The sequence below is a fragment of the Danio aesculapii genome, chromosome 8, assembly GCF_903798145.1.
Source record: "Danio aesculapii chromosome 8, fDanAes4.1, whole genome shotgun sequence".
NCBI classification, from domain to species: domain Eukaryota; kingdom Metazoa; phylum Chordata; class Actinopteri; order Cypriniformes; family Danionidae; genus Danio; species Danio aesculapii.
The window spans coordinates 6,007,772-6,027,219 of NC_079442.1; the positions used below are offsets into that span (position 1 = coordinate 6,007,772).

The 19,448-nt window shown below is 37.0% G+C and overlaps 1 protein-coding gene across 2 annotated transcripts in view; it reads left to right on the plus strand.

Annotated features, from left to right (window-relative positions):
- LOC130233171 (NLR family CARD domain-containing protein 3) overlaps positions 1-19,448 on the plus strand; it is a 29,051-nt gene that overhangs the window by 6,035 nt on the left and 3,568 nt on the right. The window contains exons 4-12 of one of the 2 annotated variants that reach the window (XM_056463086.1): positions 3,945-4,037; positions 4,170-4,317; positions 4,946-5,050; positions 6,232-6,329; positions 9,185-10,931; positions 12,056-12,217; positions 13,768-13,941; positions 16,315-16,488; positions 18,190-18,363. In XM_056463086.1, coding sequence (XP_056319061.1) covers positions 4,232-4,317; positions 4,946-5,050; positions 6,232-6,329; positions 9,185-10,931; positions 12,056-12,217; positions 13,768-13,941; positions 16,315-16,488; positions 18,190-18,363 — 2,720 coding nt within the window. In that variant the 5' untranslated portion in view covers positions 3,945-4,037; positions 4,170-4,231. The remainder of the gene's footprint in view (positions 1-3,944; positions 4,038-4,169; positions 4,318-4,945; positions 5,051-6,231; positions 6,330-9,184; positions 10,932-12,055; positions 12,218-13,767; positions 13,942-16,314; positions 16,489-18,189; positions 18,364-19,448) is intronic. The other variant, XM_056463085.1, reaches the window with a different exon arrangement.

Genomic DNA, 19,448 nt, shown 5'->3' on the forward strand with positions numbered 1-19,448 from the left:
TAAAAAGTACTGGGCCACTGTAGATTATACTGTTTATAGGTGACCATCCCTGAACATACAGTACAAAGGGTTGCGTAGTTCCCCTATTACAGTACGTTCCTCCTTAGGGTTGGGAAGGAGTAATAAAGATAGTGCTGGAGGATTGGGTAAATATGCAAACATTAAATGAAATAATAAACACAAGGAAGCAACTAGAATACCGGGAAGGGTCAAGGCCAGCATATTAATCCCATCCAGGAAACAAAATCTACTTAAACAAACAAAAGAACAGCAAGTACAAAACAACACACTAATTTCTAACCCCCTTTATGTCCATGAACAGAAGAAAAGGTAGAAAAGAATATAGCTTCCTACAAAAAAACCCAAAAATTAAGTCTTAAGCTTTATATAAGATTGGTTAACTCACATGTTTGGGTTAAATAGAGCCTCTCAGAAGAAGATGAAAGATCTTTTCATACATTTTGTCAACAACAGTTTAACCGCAAGCACAAATCAGCAGCAGGAACTCTTGCTCCAAGCCTCCAACACACAAATCATTATAGTGCAGTCATTAGCAGTCATAAATTAATTGAACTATACCTGGGGGTATTCCAGAAAGCAAGATTTGTAATATTATACCTGGATAAGAAAGTAGGATATGTAATCTAAGGTAACTTTAAGGGTATGTAAGCTCATAACTTGCTCGCGAGCTATATATATTTTTATATATATATATATATATATATATATATATATATATATATATATATATATATATATATATATATATATATATATATATATATATATATATATATATATATATAACAAAATACAGTTGTGAATCCAGGAACATAACACCCCATTCCACCATGAAATAATGGCTGCATACCAGTCCATATTTTTATTTCCTTCACTCACTAACTTGTACGTTATTAATTACATCACACAAGTGTTCACTACTGGCGGAAAATATGAATGGGTTTAAAGCTGTATGTAAGTTTATGACTCTTCTAAAGCATAAAAATACCATAATATGTTTGCAGATATTTAAGAAGCATGCTAAGTGAACATTCTTTTTTATCTGAAAACAATGCTGAAGTCAGATATTCTGCTTTTAAAAATGTAAGTTACGTGCCAGAACGTCTGTCTTTGTTTTCAATCTTTTAACCCACCCAATGCCAGTTTAGCCAATTGTATTTCAGCACCTCGGGTTGCCTTGGTGAGAAACAGCATATTTAATTCATTCAGTCAGGAAGGCTTTCAAAGTATGCGTTCATGACCGAAATGCGACCTCTGTTGGACAGTAGCAGACACCGAAATGAGACGCAGATTCAGAGTTCCACATGAGGTGGTTATTAATTAGCAAATCATATACATATTACTAACGTAAACATTAGGTGAGCAGGTTACATTGTAGCCCTGTGTCAAAACAACACGCTATGTGACGAGATTTGTAGTGATAAGCAATTTGGCTGTTTTCACCAGACGAAACACAACAGAAATTTAAATGCAGCCATTCATAAGCAGAGAATAGTGCACTCACTGCACTCTAACAAAATGGTAAGGTTTATAATCTATTTAATACATATTAAACCTCTTTAACATTATTAAATGTACATGCTGAATCACTGATATGTTGGTGTTGTCAATCTGGCAACCTGCGCTTGCGTGTATTTTGAACCAGGCATGCAATCCCTAGATCAACCACTGGGTGTCAAACTTACATACTGCACCTTTAAATGGAATGCAATAAAACCTTTGAATTGGGAACTACACTACTGTCACAATCACATTGTATTCTGGGACATATAGGTGCTGGTGTTGACATATGAAATTGACTCGTTCTCTTAGTCAGAATCAAGGAGTCAAGGTTATGTCTACATAAGCTTCCCTTGTTTACTTGATGAAGTGGAACGCACTTTGAAATGCTGGTGAGGATTCCCTTAAGGGAACAAGTGAAGTGAAGTTCACAAGTGCATTTCTATAAAAGGAGTGGAACGCAGCCAGTCTTGCAGAGAGATACACTCACCAGCCATTTTAATAAGTACACCTTACTAGTACCGGGTTGGACCCCTTTTGCCTTCAGAACTGCCTTAATCCTTTGTGTCATAGATTCAGCAAGGTACTGGAAATATTCCTCAGAGATTTTGGTCCATATTGACATGATAGCGTCACGCAGTTGCTGGAGATTTGTCGGCTGCACATTCATGATGTGAATCTCCCGTTCCACCACATCCCAAAGATGCTCTATTGGATTGAGAACTGGTACTAATGGGCCCAAAGTCTGCCAAGAAAATATCCCCCACACCATTACACCACCAGCCTGAACTGTTGATACAAGGCAAGATGGATCCATGCTTTCATGTTGTTGACGTCAAATTCTGACCCTACCATCTGAATGTTGCAGCAGAAATCGAGACTCTTCAGACCAGGCAACGTTTTTCAAATCTTCTATTGTCTAATTTTGGTGAGCCTTTGTGAATTGTAGCCTTAGTTTCCTGTTCTTAGCTGACAGGATTGGCACTTGGTGTGGTCTTCTGCTGCTGTAGCCCATCCGCCTCAAGGTTGGACTTGTTGTGTGTTCAGAGATGCTCTTCTGCAGACCTTGGTCGTAACGAGTGGTTATTTGAGTTACTGTTGCCTTCCTATCAGCTCAAACCAGACTGACCGTTCTCCTCTGACCTCTGGTATTAATAAGGCATTTGTGCCCACAGAACTGCCACTCACTGGATATTTCCTCTTTTTCAGACCATTCTCTGTAAACCCTAGAAATGGTTGTGTGTAAAAATCCCAGTAGATTCATTCATTCATTCATTTTCTGCCCCTTTTCCGGGGCCGGGTCGCGGGGGCAGCAGTCTTGGGAGAGAACCCCAGACTTCCCTCTCCCCTGACGCTTCCTCCAGCTCCTCCGGGGGGATCCCGAGGCAGTCCCAGGCCAGCCGAGAGACATAGTCCCTCCAGCGTGTCCTGGGTCTTCCCAAAGTCCTCCTCCCAGTGGGACATGCCTGAAACACCTCCCCAGGTAGGCGTCCAGGAGGCATCCGAAACAGATAGATCCCAGTAGATCAGCAGTTTCTGAAATACTCAAACCAGCCTGCTGGCACCAACAACCATGCCACGTTCAAAGTCACTAAAATCACTTTTCTTCTCCATTCTGATGCTCGGTTTGAACTGCAGCTGATCATCTTGACCATGTCTACATGCCTAAATGCATTGAGTTGCTGCCATTTGATTGGCTGATTAGAAATTTGCATTAAAGAGCAATTGGACAGGTGTACCTAATAAAGTGGCCGGTGAGTGTATATATGGTAGCGGAGGGAACTCAAACTTGCTCCAAGTTAAGAAAACACATGCAAATAGAGAACCACTAAAAAATTGAGAAAACATCCTCATCAATTTGACAACACATGCATACGTAAAGGTTCACAACACATGCAAATAGAGAAATGTCCTGCAAATAGGGCAGACCACAAAGGAAATATGTTGGGGATGCCAAAACGAACCCGGCTGCTTTGATTGTTGTTTGTGTATTTATTTGTAGCACTAATAATATGACCATATTGATCAATTAACGTAAAATGAAATGTCAATTTAATGCCATGTTAGCAAGAGCTACTCTCAGAAAAAAAAACCAACAAGGAACCATACAATCATGACTCCTCACAAAAATTCATTTTCCCCTTTCTTCCCCCCAGAATTGTTAATTCATAACAGAACTTTGATTTAATTTCTTGCAGTTTTCAGTAATGTCTAACGTTGTGTCTTTGAATTGTGCACATATTAAGAGAACTGTTTGTGTAAATTGCAATAATAACAATTCAATGGCCTGCCATCAGTTTAGCTTTATTTATTTTAGTGTAAACATACACTTGTGTTTTTTCAAATATCCGTTGAGAGAGAATGACTTGAATCTAGCTGTATGTTTGTGAATTAATACGTGTTTATTTGCTGCTGTGTTTTAGTCTAAATACCAGAAAATCTCCTGCACCCAGCTGTGTGTCCATGAAGAGTCACCAGTCAATAGATGATGTCATCAACTTCAGTTCTGACCTGAGGTGAGGAAAGCATCATGGTTTATTTGGCGCCAAAAAACGACTTTTTATTATGTAGTCAGAAGTACGTATGGCTGCATTTAGTCTTTAAAACGAATGCTACAGGGCGGTGTGATTCTTTTTCGCACTTACCAGCTGACAGCTTACCTCCATATGGACGGTTTTACCACTGTTACCAGTTTGCCCAGTAGCTCGCCATGTGCGTCGGAGGACTTGAGACGCAGAGAGGAGTTGTCCATGACTACAGAGTTCGAGTTCGGCGAAGAACGGTTCCAGAAAGCGAGTAAGACATAAACAGAAGCCAAAAAATTAAATAAACAAGTAAATAACTTGTGAGAATGTGGTAAAATCTGAAAACATGGTAAAAATCAGGCGAGGGCTTTTTTTTTTTACTTGCTTTTGAAAACGGTTGAGTTTAGGAAGTGGGTGGGTGCTGGTCAATCGGTGCTTTTGAAAACACTATTGGTTGGGTTAAGGGAAGGAGGTTGGGTCAGTCGATCGGTCAGACTGGTGGATTTACGCGAGAAGAGCAGGTGCAAATGGAACTCACGGGAGAAATTCTGAAAAAGATAAAGAATAAGATCTGAAAAAGCGTACACAGCGGCCTCTGGTGGATTCACGAAAACAAAAACTGCAAAAACATAGTTCCTGGGATGTATTTGACGCTCTCAAGAAATGTATATAGCGGTACGTGCCTGGATTGATGATACCAATTTGGATATAATTTAACACAAAAGACCAAACATTTTTAGCTGTTTTTAGCTATTCATGCTCAGTTTTGTTAACTAGCATTCATTGTATGTTCCATTAAAGCTATGTATTTTAAAATATCATTTAACATAGAATGACTTGAAACTATCTGTGTCAACAGTGTGTGCATTAATAAGTGTTTATCTGCTGCTGTGTTTCAGTCTAAATGATAGAGAATCTCCTGCACCCAGCTGTGTGTCCATGAAGAGTCACCAGTCAATAGATGATGTCATCAACTTCGGTTCTGGAGTCTCTACTGACACGAGGTGAGGATAGTGTTATGGTTTATTTGGCTCCCAATGTGGTTCTTTTAAAATAACAGCTTTAATAAGAACAATAATAAAAAATTATATATATATATATATATATATATATATATATATATATAAGTAGGCCTAATTTTCCTATGGATAAATATGGAGACGTTTTTATTTCTATTGAGAAATTACTAAAACTGTATTTCAATGTAGTTTACATATGATAAGCAATTTTAAAATAAAACATAATAGGATAATTTTTATGCTTCTAATCGATTCAATCTCTAATAGTTGAATTGGTGGACTAGATTCTGAGAACTGATTACTGTTTTTTATTTCAATATAGTTCATTATTATTATTATTATTATTATTATTATTATTATTATTATTATTATTATTATTATTATTATTTCCTTTATTTAGCCAGGAGATCACATTGAGACAGCTCTGTCTCTTCTTCCAGCGAGACCTGGTCAAGATGGCAGGCAGCATGCTAAGTTTCACAGTAAATCACAAAAACAATACCACAAAATTACAAAATCACCATTCATAAAAAGATCAAATCATAAAAAAAATGACAAGTGTCCTTTAAGACGTTGTACAGAAGTTGTTTAAATATACTCAGAGTCGGAAGTGTGTCAAGATTGAGCTGATTTTGCAGGTCATTCCAAGTCCTAGGAGCATAAAAGGAAAATTTTTTTGACCGGTATAAGAATCCTAATTTTGGCCTAAGCTTTTTCAATAACTTGTCAATGTGTATATCAAAGGCTAATCTCTCATCAATCCAAATACCAAATATCTCTTTCTTTATATTCAAACTCTGCCAGTAGTAAAGCTAGAATAAAGCTCAGTCAGCCACATGACTTTTATTGCATGCATGCCACACTTACTGTAAATATTGTGTTTAAAATTCCTATGCTCACTGTCAACTACAAACGGAAAAGTGTACAAATAAATAAGCATAGCCTGTTGCTTTAAATGGCAAATAACTTTGGCAGAGCTGGAAATTGTGTATTTTTGCAGTTAACATAGCTGAGTTGAAAATAATTTGAAACCCTGAATCGCCAACTAAAGGAGCAATTGTGAATTTCTAGTAAAGGTGTCCTGATAAAGTGACGGGTTGGTTTACACTACATAGACTTCATCAATGGTATGGATGGATATGTACTTGACTATTTTTTTTTACCAGAAAACTCAACAAGAACAAAGAAGATGAACATCAGAGCATATTTGCATTTGCTGCGAGAAAGATAAACCAGGCAGATCTCTCCAACACACGTCAAACAAGTAAGAGTCTCTCACTTCTCATAACTGATGGTAACTTATAATATAGTACAGTATATAATATGTGACCATGGACCACAAAATCAGTTGCATGGGTATATTTGTAGGAAGAGTCAACAATGCATTGTATTAACTGAGTTAAAATTATCAGATGTTTTTTTTTCTTTTATTAAGCAAAGATCATGTTCCATGAAGACATTTTGAAAAATTCCTACTGTAAATATATCAGAGCTTAAATCTGGTAATTTTGCAGGCAATTGTCTCAGTTGTTGGATTGTTTTTGAACCCAAATAGTTTGAATCAAATAGTTGTATTTTGGCCAAATACTATTCTAACAAACTATACATCAACACAAAGCTTATTTAGCAATATGTGTAAAAGGTGTATAAATCAACTCAATAAAAAAAGGGCCTTATGATGGCAAGTGGTTAGCATGGTTGCCTCACAGCAAGATAGTTCCTGGTTCAAGTCCCAGCTAGACCAGGAGGGATTTCTGTGTGGATTTTGCATGTTCTCCCCATGTCAGTGTGGCTTTCCTGTAGGTGACATGCAGTATAGGTGAATTGGATAAACTCAATTGGCTGTAGTGAATGAGAAAGTGTGTGGGTGTTTCCCAGCACAGGGGGTTGTACTCTTGAAGCTGGGTTGGAGCTGGAAGGGAATCCACCCTGTAAAAAACATTTGGTGATTCATTTCGCTGTGGCTCCCCTGATAAACAAGGAATAAGCCGAAAGATAGTGAATAAGTGAGTGACCCTTATGACTGGTTTTGTGGTCCAGGATTACATTCAGTACATAATAGTCAGATATTGTATCGGGGGCTATTCCAGGAAGTTGTGTATAAAGTAAAATGCAAAAGTTTTCTCAAATACCCTACACAAGTAGGGTTATAGTTTATGGAGCCAGATCAGTCTCAAAAATAGTATGATTTCAAAAATGAAACTCATACATGCACAGCACAATTCACATTTTCAAAATCCAATTCGTAAATTCAAAACACAAACTCATTGAAAAATGAATTAAAGAATTTTAAATATTTCCCCAAATTAACTGGATTTGCGCATTTATGAATTGTGATTTGCATTTTTGAGTTGGATTTGCACATTTATGAATTGTGTTTTGATTTTTGAGTTGGATTTGCACATTTATGAATTGTGTTTTGAATTTATGAATTGGATTTGCCCATTTATGTATTGCGTTTTGAATTTATGGATTGGATTTGCCCATTTATGTATTGAGTTTTGATTTTATGAATTGGATTTGCCCATTTATGTATTGAGTTTTGAATTTATGAATTGGATTTGCCCATTTATGTATTGCGTTTTGAATTTATGAATTGGATTTGCCCATTTATGTATTGTGTTTTGAATTTATGAATTGGATTTGCCCATTTATGTATTGAGTTTTGATTTTATGAATTGGATTTGCCCATTTATGTATTGCGTTTTGAATGTATGAATTGGATTTGCACATTTATGTATTGAGTTTTGATTTTATGAATTGGATTTGCCCATTTATGTATTGTGTTTTGAATTTATGAATTGGATTTGCCCATTTATGTATTGAGTTTTGATTTTATGAATTGGATTTGCCCATTTATGTATTGCGTTTTGAATGTATGAATTGGATTTGCACATTTATGTATTGAGTTTTGATTTTATGAATTGGATTTGCACATTTATGTATTGCGTTTTGAATGTATGAATTGGATTTGCACATTTATGTATTGAGTTTTGATTTTATGAATTGGATTTGCCCATTTATGTATTGAGTTTTGATTTTATGAATTGGATTTGCACATTTATGTATTGCGTTTTGAATGTATGAATTGGATTTGCACATTTATGTATTGAGTTTTGATTTTATGAATTGGATTTGCCCATTTATGTATTGAGTTTTGATTTTATGAATTGGATTTGCACATTTATGTATTGAGTTTTGATTTTATGAATTGGATTTGCCCATTTATGTATTGCGTTTTGAATGTATGAATTGGATTTGCACATTTATGTATTGAGTTTTGATTTTATGAATTGGATTTGCCCATTTATGTATTGCGTTTTGATTTTATGAATTGGATTTGCCCATTTATGTATTGAGTTTTGATTTTATGAATTGGATTTGCACATTTATGTATTGAGTTTTGAATTTATGAATTGGATTTGCACATTTATGTATTGAGTTTTGAATTTATGAATTGGATTTGCACATTTATGTATTGCGTTTTGAATTTATGAATTGGATTTGCCCATTTATGTATTGAGTTTTGAATTTATGAATTGGATTTGCACATTTATGTATTGAGTTTTGAATTTATGAATTGGATTTGCACATTTATGTATTGAGTTTTGAATTTATGAATTGGATTTGCACATTTATGTATTGCGTTTTGAATTTATGAATTGGATTTGCCCATTTATGTATTGAGTTTTGAATTTATGAATTGGATTTGCACATTTATGTATTGAGTTTTGAATTTATGAATTGGATTTGCCATTTATAAATAGCATTTTGAATTTACAAATTGGATTTGCCCATTTATGTATTGCGTTTTGAATTTATGAATTGGATTTGCACATTTATGAATTGCGTTTTGAATTTATGAATTGGATTTGCACATTTATGAATTGCATTTTGAATTTATGAATTGGATTTGCTCATTTATGAATTGCGTTTTGAATTTACAAATTAAATTTTGTAAATGTGAATTGTAAATGTATTATTTTTTAGATTGGTCGGGCTCCATAATAGTTACCTTTTAATAATAGAGCAGTCTAACCGGTAGAAATGTCAAGGTCATATCTTTGATTCGCAGCTTTGATTGTAAGTATCAATAAAAGTTTTTCTTGCTTTGATTAGAACTTGCCCTATTGTGCCTGCAACAGCACAAATCCAGACTGCGAGAGAAATTCCAGAGGTTACACGAAGGAATAGCCTATCAGGGGAATCTAACACTTCTAAATGAGATCTACACAGAGCTGTTCATCACAAAGGGAAACAGTGGAGAGGTCAATAAGGAGCATGAAGTGAGGCAGATTGAGATGTCCAGAAGGCCAGACATGCGGGAAATACCAATTCAATGCAATGATATCTTTAAAGTCTCACCTGGACAGTTCAAATCCATCAGAAGTGTTTTGACAAGAGGAGTCGCCGGCATCGGAAAAACGGTGTCTGTGCAGAAGTTCATTCTGGACTGGGCTGAGGGAAAGGCAAACCAGGACGTTCACCTTATATTCCCACTTCCTTTCAGGGAGTTGAATTTAATGAAGGACGAAGAGATCAGTCTAATGGAGCTTCTCCATCAATTTTTCCCAGATATAAAGAAACTCAGCGCATCATTCCTTTATGATTACAGAGTTATGTTTATCTTTGATGGACTTGATGAATGTCGACTTCCTTTAAATTTCCAAAGCAATCAGACCATGTCTGATGCCACACACTGCGCTTCAGCGGATGTGCTGCTGACCAACCTCATCCAAGGGAAGCTGCTTCCTTCTGCACTAATATGGATTACCTCTCGACCAGCAGCAGCCAGTCAAATTCCTCCAGAGTGTGTTGATCAGCTCACAGAGGTACGTGGATTTAGCGATCTGCAAAAAGAACAGTATTTCAGAAAGAAGATACAAGATCAGAGCCTAGCCAACAGAATCATCCCATATATCAAATCCTCAAGAAGCCTGCACATCATGTGCCACATACCAGTCTTCTGCTGGATCTCGGCCACTGTTCTAGAGAGATTGTTGAGTAAAGCGGAGAGTGCGGAGATCCCCAGAACACTCACGCAAATGTTCACACACTTCCTGATTGTTCAGACCAAACTGAAGAGCCAGAAGTATGACGAGAATCGTGAGGTAGATCTTCAAAAAGTCAGTAAGAGTATATGTTCACTGGGCAAACTGGCCTTTGAACAACTGAAAAGTGGGAACCTTATATTCTACGAGGAGGACCTGATACAATGCGGCATTGATGTCAGAGATATATCGGTGTACTCGGGAGTTTGTACCCAGATCTTCAGAGAGGAGTCTGGACTGTGTCTGGGAAAGGTGTACAGCTTTGTGCATCTTAGCATTCAGGAGTTTCTTGCTGCTCTATTCAGGTTCCTCTCCTTTGTTTCAGACAAGAAACATGAGTCTGAAATAACCAATTGCCTTAAGAAGGAAGTGGACAAGGCTTTGCAGAGTGAGAATGGACACATGGATCTTTTTCTGCGCTTTCTTCTGGGCATCTCATTGGAGTCCAATCAGAATCTCCTGCGAGGTATACTAACACAAACAGTGAACACATCTCAGAGTTGTCTGGAAATTGCAGAGTACATCAAGGAGAAGATCAGGGAGGATCAGTTTCCAGAGAAATCCATCAACCTGTTTCACTGTTTGAACGAACTGAATGATCATTCTCTAGAGCAGGAAGTCCAAACGTACCTGAAAGGATCTCGTGTCAATCGTCTTGCTGAAGTTAGCCTCTCTCCTGCTGAGTGGTCAGCTTTGGTGTTTGTGTTACTGAACTCAGAAGAGGAGATGAATGAGTTTGAACTAAGTAAATACCATCAATCTGAAGAAACTCTTCTGAGGCTGATGCCAGTTGTCAAAGTTTGCAGAAAGGCCAAGTAAGTATTCACATGGTTTGAGGTTTTCAGTCTTTTGAGTTTTGATCCAGCCTTGATAAAAACTGTAGAGATGTAATGGTACACGTATACATACTAAACCATATAAGTAAGGTGGACATATAAAAACCTTGTTGTACGTGCAGAACAAACATAGTTCAGATCTGAATTCCCACATGAGCATATTAGTTGGTGGATCACAAGTTTCCACCTCGCCCTTTAAGAGCATTAAACCAAAGACTATAGATTGACAGCTCACTTGCATTATTATGAATGGAGAAAGTGCAACCCCAAGTAATTGTCAATTTGCATAGCCTCGTTGGTGCCAATAGTCTAGTGGTTAAGTGCGCAACGTATAGCACTGTGGTTCTCACAGCTACCTAAGTTCGATTCCCTGCTCAAGGTCCTTTGTTGACCCTTCCCCTCTCTCTGCTCCCAATACTTTCCTGTCTGTAACCTCCACTGTCCTTTCCAATTAAAGGTGAAAAAATGTATAGCCTCAAGTTTTTGGGGGGAGGAGATCTGTTCAAATCGTCTGGGTTGTTATGGCAAGCACTGTCATTTGGCAACTACTATGTACCTGCATGGATTATGACAGGAGAATTCAATACATGGGATCCTATTATGTCCTTCCAGTATCATCATGTGGTCTTTACTTCAGGTTCTGTCTCATTTTATAAAATAGGACTTTGGTCTTTGGTGCCCAGAGCCATTGAAGTGAACAGACTTTACATGAAAGGGACTTTGATTAAACATACAGTGAGCTGTGCCTGAAACTACTGCTTACTCTACGTGAAGTTTCATAAACTAATTTCGAGAGGAGCATGTGATATTATTGATCCCCCCATCCCCCCTTTTCCTCCTTTATCAGCGGAGCTCTTAAGAACTACCTGATCTCGTACCCCCTTACATGCTCATTGACCAGGCTGGAGACCTGGGTCAGGGTTCTCTCCTGGGATAGCCATTGCACCTTGATTCACTTGGTCAGATGTGCTTGATTCAAGCTGATCCAAGCTGATTCCTACAACGTCTGACTATAACTATTAGGCCACAATTTTCAATTGTTCTTACAGTGAAATGTAACAGTTCAGTCCAATTTAACGCAATAATTTTTTGCTTTCTCACAGTCTGAGTGGCTGTTTTCTCACATGGAAAATCTGTTCAGCCCTGGCCGATGCTCTCAGAGGTTTGAGAGTGCTGAACTTGAGTCATAATAACCTGCAGGATTCAGGACTGAAGCTGCTCTCTGCTGGACTGAAAAACTTTACCTGTAAACTCGAGACATTAGAGTAAGTATATCTTCAATGAAATAAGTAGCTACAACCTATGAGTGGAATAAAACCAATTATAAATAAATAGTAAGGACTTGCAGGCTGAGGAAAACCATTTTAGATTTCGTTTTTTTCCCTCTGTAATGGTCTTGTTTCACTGCATAGTATGACTTGCCTCAGCATGACTCAGTACTAATTAAGGCTGGTTTATACTTCTGTGTCGAGTGATCGGCAAGACCCTCAGTGCCTGTCTTGCGCATGTGGTCTCTTTAACACTTATGTTTATTTTATTATACAGACATTTTGTTTAAATATTTTTATTTTTGACTATTAAAACTATTTGCCTTAGTAATGTTGGTAAATTATAATGAAGTGGTTCAATTAAAATCCTAATATTCCCAAGTGTATTGTAAATTTTTTTTTCAATAATTATTGATATAGAATGATATGAAACATGGCATGGCTATATCATGATAGGCTATAAGTAGGCCCGCACGGAATCTGCGCGCGCAGAAATCCGCAGAATTCCGCAGATGTTTAGCCCATCATTGAGTCTATGTATTTACTTGTGTAAATGTGTGTAAATTTATATTTATTCAGTTTTTAAATTAATTTCAGTAATATTACTGACTAATATGTAAATATTCCTATGATTTATTTACAGTACAGTTTGTAAAGTAATATTTTCAGTATTTTAGTAAATATATTATTAACTTGCTTTGTTAACAAAATAAGTGGATCTAACTGGATTTGAATTGTAAACATTAAATAAAAGTTAAAAAGATATTATTTTTTCCATTTCATATAATACGTTTTAGTTATGATACTCCCAAAATAAATACGCATAAATCAGCAGATTTTTATCAAAATTCTGCGCAGAAATAGTAAAAAATTTTCGCCAATTCTGTCTGGCCCTAGCTATAAGTCACTTTCCAAAACCTTTTCATTCAACGCTCCTCGCTGGTGGAATGATCTTCCCATTCCCACACAGACTGCAGATACACTGGTATCCTTCAAACAACAACTAAACCACTGCAGAGAACACCTGAACCACCTATAGAAGCAGTTTCTCTCTCTCTCTCAAACAAACACTCCTACTCTAGCACTAAATTCTCTAAGCACAAACAAGTTACTCTAAATAAATAGCACTTCTTGTGTGTATTGCCTCTTCTTGTTGAATTGCTGAATACCTCCTCAGTTGTAAGTCGCTTTGGACAAAAGCATCTGCTAAATGACTAAATGTAAATGTAATGCTTGGTGGAAGAATGTAATGCTTAGGTGGTATTGAAAAAGAACAAAATACCTTACACTGTGGAAACCCCCCCAAAAGTGAGCCAGTTCGAACCATACCAAGCTGTACAATGCAGTGGAAACGCACCATAATTTAACTCATCAGTTCATTACTAGAGACTTCAGGGCTTGAAATTGATGTTAGTTTTTGTCCTCTATGCCTTGTTTCTTGTTTATAATGGACAATGCATTGCCTTATTCAGTTCAAGACTGTTTTTTAGCTACTTAAATCATTACTTCATGTCACCTGTTCATTTGTTTTTGTGTCATCTCTTCAGGCTGTATAACTGCAGTATTGGAGAAGAAGGTTTCGCAGCACTGGCTTCAGCTCTGAGATCAAACCCTTCACACTTAAGAGAACTGGACCTGAGCTGGAATAATCCTGAAGTCTCAGGAGTTAAGTTCCTCTCTGATGTGCTGAAGGATCCACACTGCAAACTCAAGAAACTACAGTGAGTGTTAAAGCTGGTTGAATTATTTCATCTCTCATTTCTCTCTCTGCTTTATCTGGTACTAATGGTTTGATTGGCTTCTGTTGTTGCTGTTATTTTTAACCTTTTAAGCAGCTGGGTTATGCAAAAAACTGGCCAATCCTATAAATACATAAAAACCCAATAGACTCAACAGAGAGGACACTTAAAAATTAGTTTAAGTGCAATTTGTGTTTTTTTGTGTGTGTAAAGACCCAATTAGGAACTAGTTACAAATGAGCATTTCACACACACGCAAATTAAAAATAAATGTTAATTATTTAAAGGATTTAGAAGGTCAAATTACACAGACTCTAAATTAATTGCATGAATTGGTGCCTAATTCAGTTTATGTTGGATGCAGTCCTGTATCAATAGACAAAAGATATCTACACTCACCGGTCACTTTATTAGGTACACCTGTCCACCTACTGTATTAACACTAATTTCTAATCGGTCATTCATATGGCAGCAACTCAATGCATTTAGGCATGAAGACACCGTTAGACAAGTTCAAACTGAGCATCGGATTGGGGAAGAAAGGTGATTTAAGTGACTTTAAACTTTTGGTTGTTGGTGCCAGACAGGCTGGTCCTTGTATTTCAGAAACTGCTGATCTACTGGGACTTTCACACACAACCATCTTTAGGGTTTACAGAGAATGGTCTTAAAAAGAGAAAATATCCAGTGAGCGGCAGTTCTGTGGGCACAAATGCCTTATTGATGTCAGAGGAAAATAGCCAGACTGATAGAAAGGCAACAATAACTCAAATAAACACTCGTTACAACCGAGGTATGCAGAAAAGCATCTCTGAACGCACAACACATCCAACCTTGAGGCGGATGAGCTACAGCAGCAGAAGATCACACCGGGTGCCACTCCTGACAGCTAAGAACAGGAAACTGAGGCTACAATTTGCACAGGCTCACCAAAATTGGACAAGAGCAGATTGGAGAAACGTTGCCTGGTCTGATGAGTCTCGATTTCTGCTGCGACATTCGGATGGTAGGGTCATTGAACAACATGAACTTGAATTTGGCATGAACAACATGAAAGCATGGATCGATTCTGCCTTGTATTAACGGTTCAGGCTGGTGGTGGTGTAATGGTGCGGGGGATATTTTCTTGGAACACTTTGGGTCCATTAGTACGAATTCAGCATCGTGTCAACATCACAGCTTACCTGAGTATTGTTGCTGACCATGTCCATCCCTTTATGACCACAGTGTACCCATCTTCTGATGGCTACTTCCAGCAGGAGGACGCGCCATGTCATATGTCAACCGCGAATCATCTCAGACTGGTTTCTTGAACATGACAATGAGTTCACTGTACTCAAATGGCCTCCACAGTTACCAGAACTCAATCCAATAGAGCACCTTTGGGATGTGGTGGAACGGGAGATTTGCATCATGGATGTGCAGCCAACAAATCTGCAACAACTGTGTGATGCTATTATGTCAATATGGACCAAAATCTCAGAGGAATATTTCCAGCACCTTGTTAAATCTATGCCACAAAGGCAGTTCTGAAGGCAAAAGCTGGTCCACCCTCAGTTCAGTTCAGTTCAGTTTAGCTCAGTTCAGTGTGGTTTAAAAATCACTACTGAGAGTCCAAACACTGAAGAACAAATCCAACGATGCGCAGCTCTACAGATCCCGAACCATGCAAGCCAGTGGCGACAGCAGAGAGGGAAAACTTCACTAATTGGCGAAAGTGAAGAAAAAAAACCTTGAGAGAAACCAGACTCAGGTAGCGTTCAGAAAAACAAAACACCAGTGAAGACACTCGACACAGAGGAACATAAAAACCTACTGCCAGCTAGCGATTCAGAATTGTTATAATTGCAGAGCAACACAAACAGCGCGCAGAAATACAGTATAAACGCACAGCTATGCACAAGGCAGGCACTGTGGGTCATGCAGATCACTCAACGCAAAGGTATAAATCAGCCTTTACACTTCATTATACTTGCCTTGCCTACTATTGGTTGCTAAGTTACCAATACTACAGTCAGCCACTCTAGCAACTTCACATTCGATAATGTAACTGTTTATGTGAACTTTGAAAAGATTTAATCTCATTAAATAAAATGTAAAACAGCTACTGTAACTACTTTGAAGGCTGGAAAAAAATGTGGACTGCAAGATTATTTTTATGTTAGAATTGATAGATTTTACTCAAATGTATGTATTCAGATTTATGAATTGCCTCTGTGTGAGAACAGATTTACGTTTTATAGTGTGGGCCTTAATAAGTTTGTTGAAGTGCATTTGATCAGGATTGGATCTAAACTCCACAAGACGTTGTTTACCTGTCGAATGTGAATCAAAATGTACAATTTATTTCTGCAGGCTGTATAGATGCAGTATTGGAGAGGAAGGTTTTGCTTTCCTGGCTTCAGCTCTGAGATCAAACCCCTCACACATTAGAGAACTGAACCTGAGCTCCAATAAACCAGGAAATTCAGGAGTAAAGCTGATCTCTGTTCTGCTGGAGGATCCACAATGTAAACTGCACAAACTACAGTAAGTTATAATGTATTTTTTTATATATATTTGCACTGTATTTTCCTTCTATTAAGACCCCAGGAGACAAAATGGCACAGAATAGCACCTCTGTACAGAATGAACAATTTGAAAAGCAGTTATAAACCTTTAGATATGAAAAGTTAACTATATTATTTGTCTGGGTGATGAGTCAAGATTAAGTAAAAGCTGTGATCGTCACGCACATCTTGTCAGGGAAGCACAGTGGTGTGATCAGTAGTAAATCTCCTCTAAAGGCCAGAGGGCGCATGAAGAACAAACTATGGAAATTGTGTCACATTTATTAACAGCAGATTTATTTGCTTTTTATTGACAATGCTTACATGTGCACAAATAATGAGATTATTTCCACTAATCAGAGTAAGGTCTTAATTTGAATATAGTGTTTACATGTCAGGAGCAAAGCTCTTTAATACAGTTGACATGTAATTGACATTATTTGCACACATGAACCATTAGGCCTATATATCTGCACATACTGACAACACAAAAAACATGGAAGTCCATTATAAAACGATATAATTGTTTCATTTAATTTATTCATATTCAGCTCGTTATTTGCTTGTTGTTTTCTTAATGTAATATTACTATTACAATTTTGTACTTTTGTAAGTTATGGATGGTGTTTCTAATAGTTTCCTAAAATTTGTTGAATGTTTGAAAATCACCAGGCGACCCTCATTGTTGTGCTGACCCCGATCCCCAGAATTATTAGCCCCCCTGTTTATTGGTTTCCCCAATTTCTGTTTAAAGGAGAGAAGATTTCTTCTACTCATCTCTAAACATAATAGTTTTAATAACTCATTTCTAATAACTGATTTATTTCATCTTTGTCATGATGACAGTAAATAATATTTCACTAGATGTTTTTCAAGACACTTCTATACAGCTTAAAGTGACATTTAAAGGCTTAACTAGGTTAATTAGGTTAACTAGGCTGGTTAGGGTAATTAAGCAAATCAGAAAAAAAGATTAAAGGGGCTAATAATTTTGACCTTAAAATGGTTTTGAAAAAAAATTAAAAATTTCTTTTATTCTAGTCGAAATAAAACAAATAAGACTTTCTCTAGGAGAAAAAATATTATCAGACATACTGTGAAAATTTTCTTGCTTTGTGAAACTTTTTTTTTTTAAATTCAAAGGGGGGCTAATAATTCTGACCTCAACTGTATATATATATATATAAGGTATTTTACGTTTTGCAATATGTAGCCGCACACTTGTACTGCCTTTGTTAATTGTATCACACAGTATCACTTCAAGCACTAAGGGCTCTATTTTAATGATTTAGGCGCAAAGTCTAAAGCACATGGCGCAAAAGCATTAAGGGCGTGTCCAAATCCGCTTTTGGTATTTTAAGGATGGAAAACTACAGTTTGCGCCGTGGCGCATGGTCTTACAGGGTTGTACTTATTCTCCTAATGAGTTATGGGTGTGTTTTGGGCATAACAAGCATTAAACCAATCAGAGTCTAATCTCCCCTTTGTATATTACCTTTAAGTCAGTTGTGTCGCGCCATGATGCATTTTTTATTTACAGGGCAGACTTTGTAAGTGGAAAAACTGATCGCTTCACTTGCGAGAAAACAGTTTAACATTTTTTTTTTTGATAACATTAGTCGTATTAAGCTCAATCTTGCATTTGTGGATTTGTAATTGTGAGGATGTTTTTCCTCTGCAGGCTGTCAGATTGCGGTATGGAAGAGGAAGGTTGTGCCGCTCTGGCTTCAGCTTTGAAATCCAACCCCTCGCATCTAAAAGAGCTGAATCTGAGCTCTAATAAACTAGGAGATTCAGCATTGAAGCTGCTCTGTGATCTACTGGAGGATCCACACTGTACACTGGTCAAACTAAAGTAAGGCATAAACTTTCATTTAGTAAATACATTAAAGGTGTCATTAAATGCCTTTTCGTTTTGTATTGCTCTTTGAGGTTGTCATTTTAAAAACATCATAATTTATAATTAATATCCTATTTGCTGGTCCTTATTTGATTTTGAGCTCTCACTTTTTGTCTTTTGAAATTTGCAATCAATTGATCAATCGTTAATCGAGATTTATTTTTAACAGAACATCCACAGGTATTTTTCTGATAGAATATTATCTGTTGATTTTATTTTAGTATTATTATTGTTGTTGTTGTTAACAGTATTAATTCATATTAATTTATATTATGCTTAATTAGCTAATAAGAATAAGGTGTTTAATAATTTAACCTGATAATAAAACCAGGGTCAGGAAGTTTACAGTAAAAAACTGCAAAATATCTCCTCAAATTTAGTAACTTTATTTGGAATATTAATAAGATAGGTCACACTTTATATTAAGTGTCCTTAACTACTATGTACTTGCATCAAACAAATAAACACAATGTACTTACTGTGTGCATAATGTATTTGAGAACACGTGTGGTGCTCTTGAGTTGGGGTTATGGACAGGTTTGGTGGTATGGGTAGGTTTAAGGGTGGGTTAAGGTGTAAGGGATGGTCAACAGTGTATTTACAAATGTAGTTACAGACGTTAATTACAGATGTAATTACATACAGGTATTTAATCAAGCATAAGTACACAGTAAACACATGTATTTACACATTAAGTACATTGTAACAAATTATTAATTACTGTGTAGGTATACATAGTAGTTAAGGACACTTAATATAAAGTGGGACTATAAGATATGTAACACAGTGTCCTCTAATTAAAATTTACATCCATCTAACTGTATCGGAGGTAAGCTATAGTGAAGTGCTATGCAGGTAAACCTCACTCCTCTGACCTCAAAAGGTGCTAGCGACAGACATTAGAGGCCATGGTCTTTAGCCTCCTTGTTAGAGCAATCGATTCACATGCGGAAAGTTGTCGGTTTGATCCCAGCTCAGAGCAGTTTGAGTGGTGTAGGACCGGCGGGGTTACATTGGTGCCGTTGCTCGGATGGGCATGA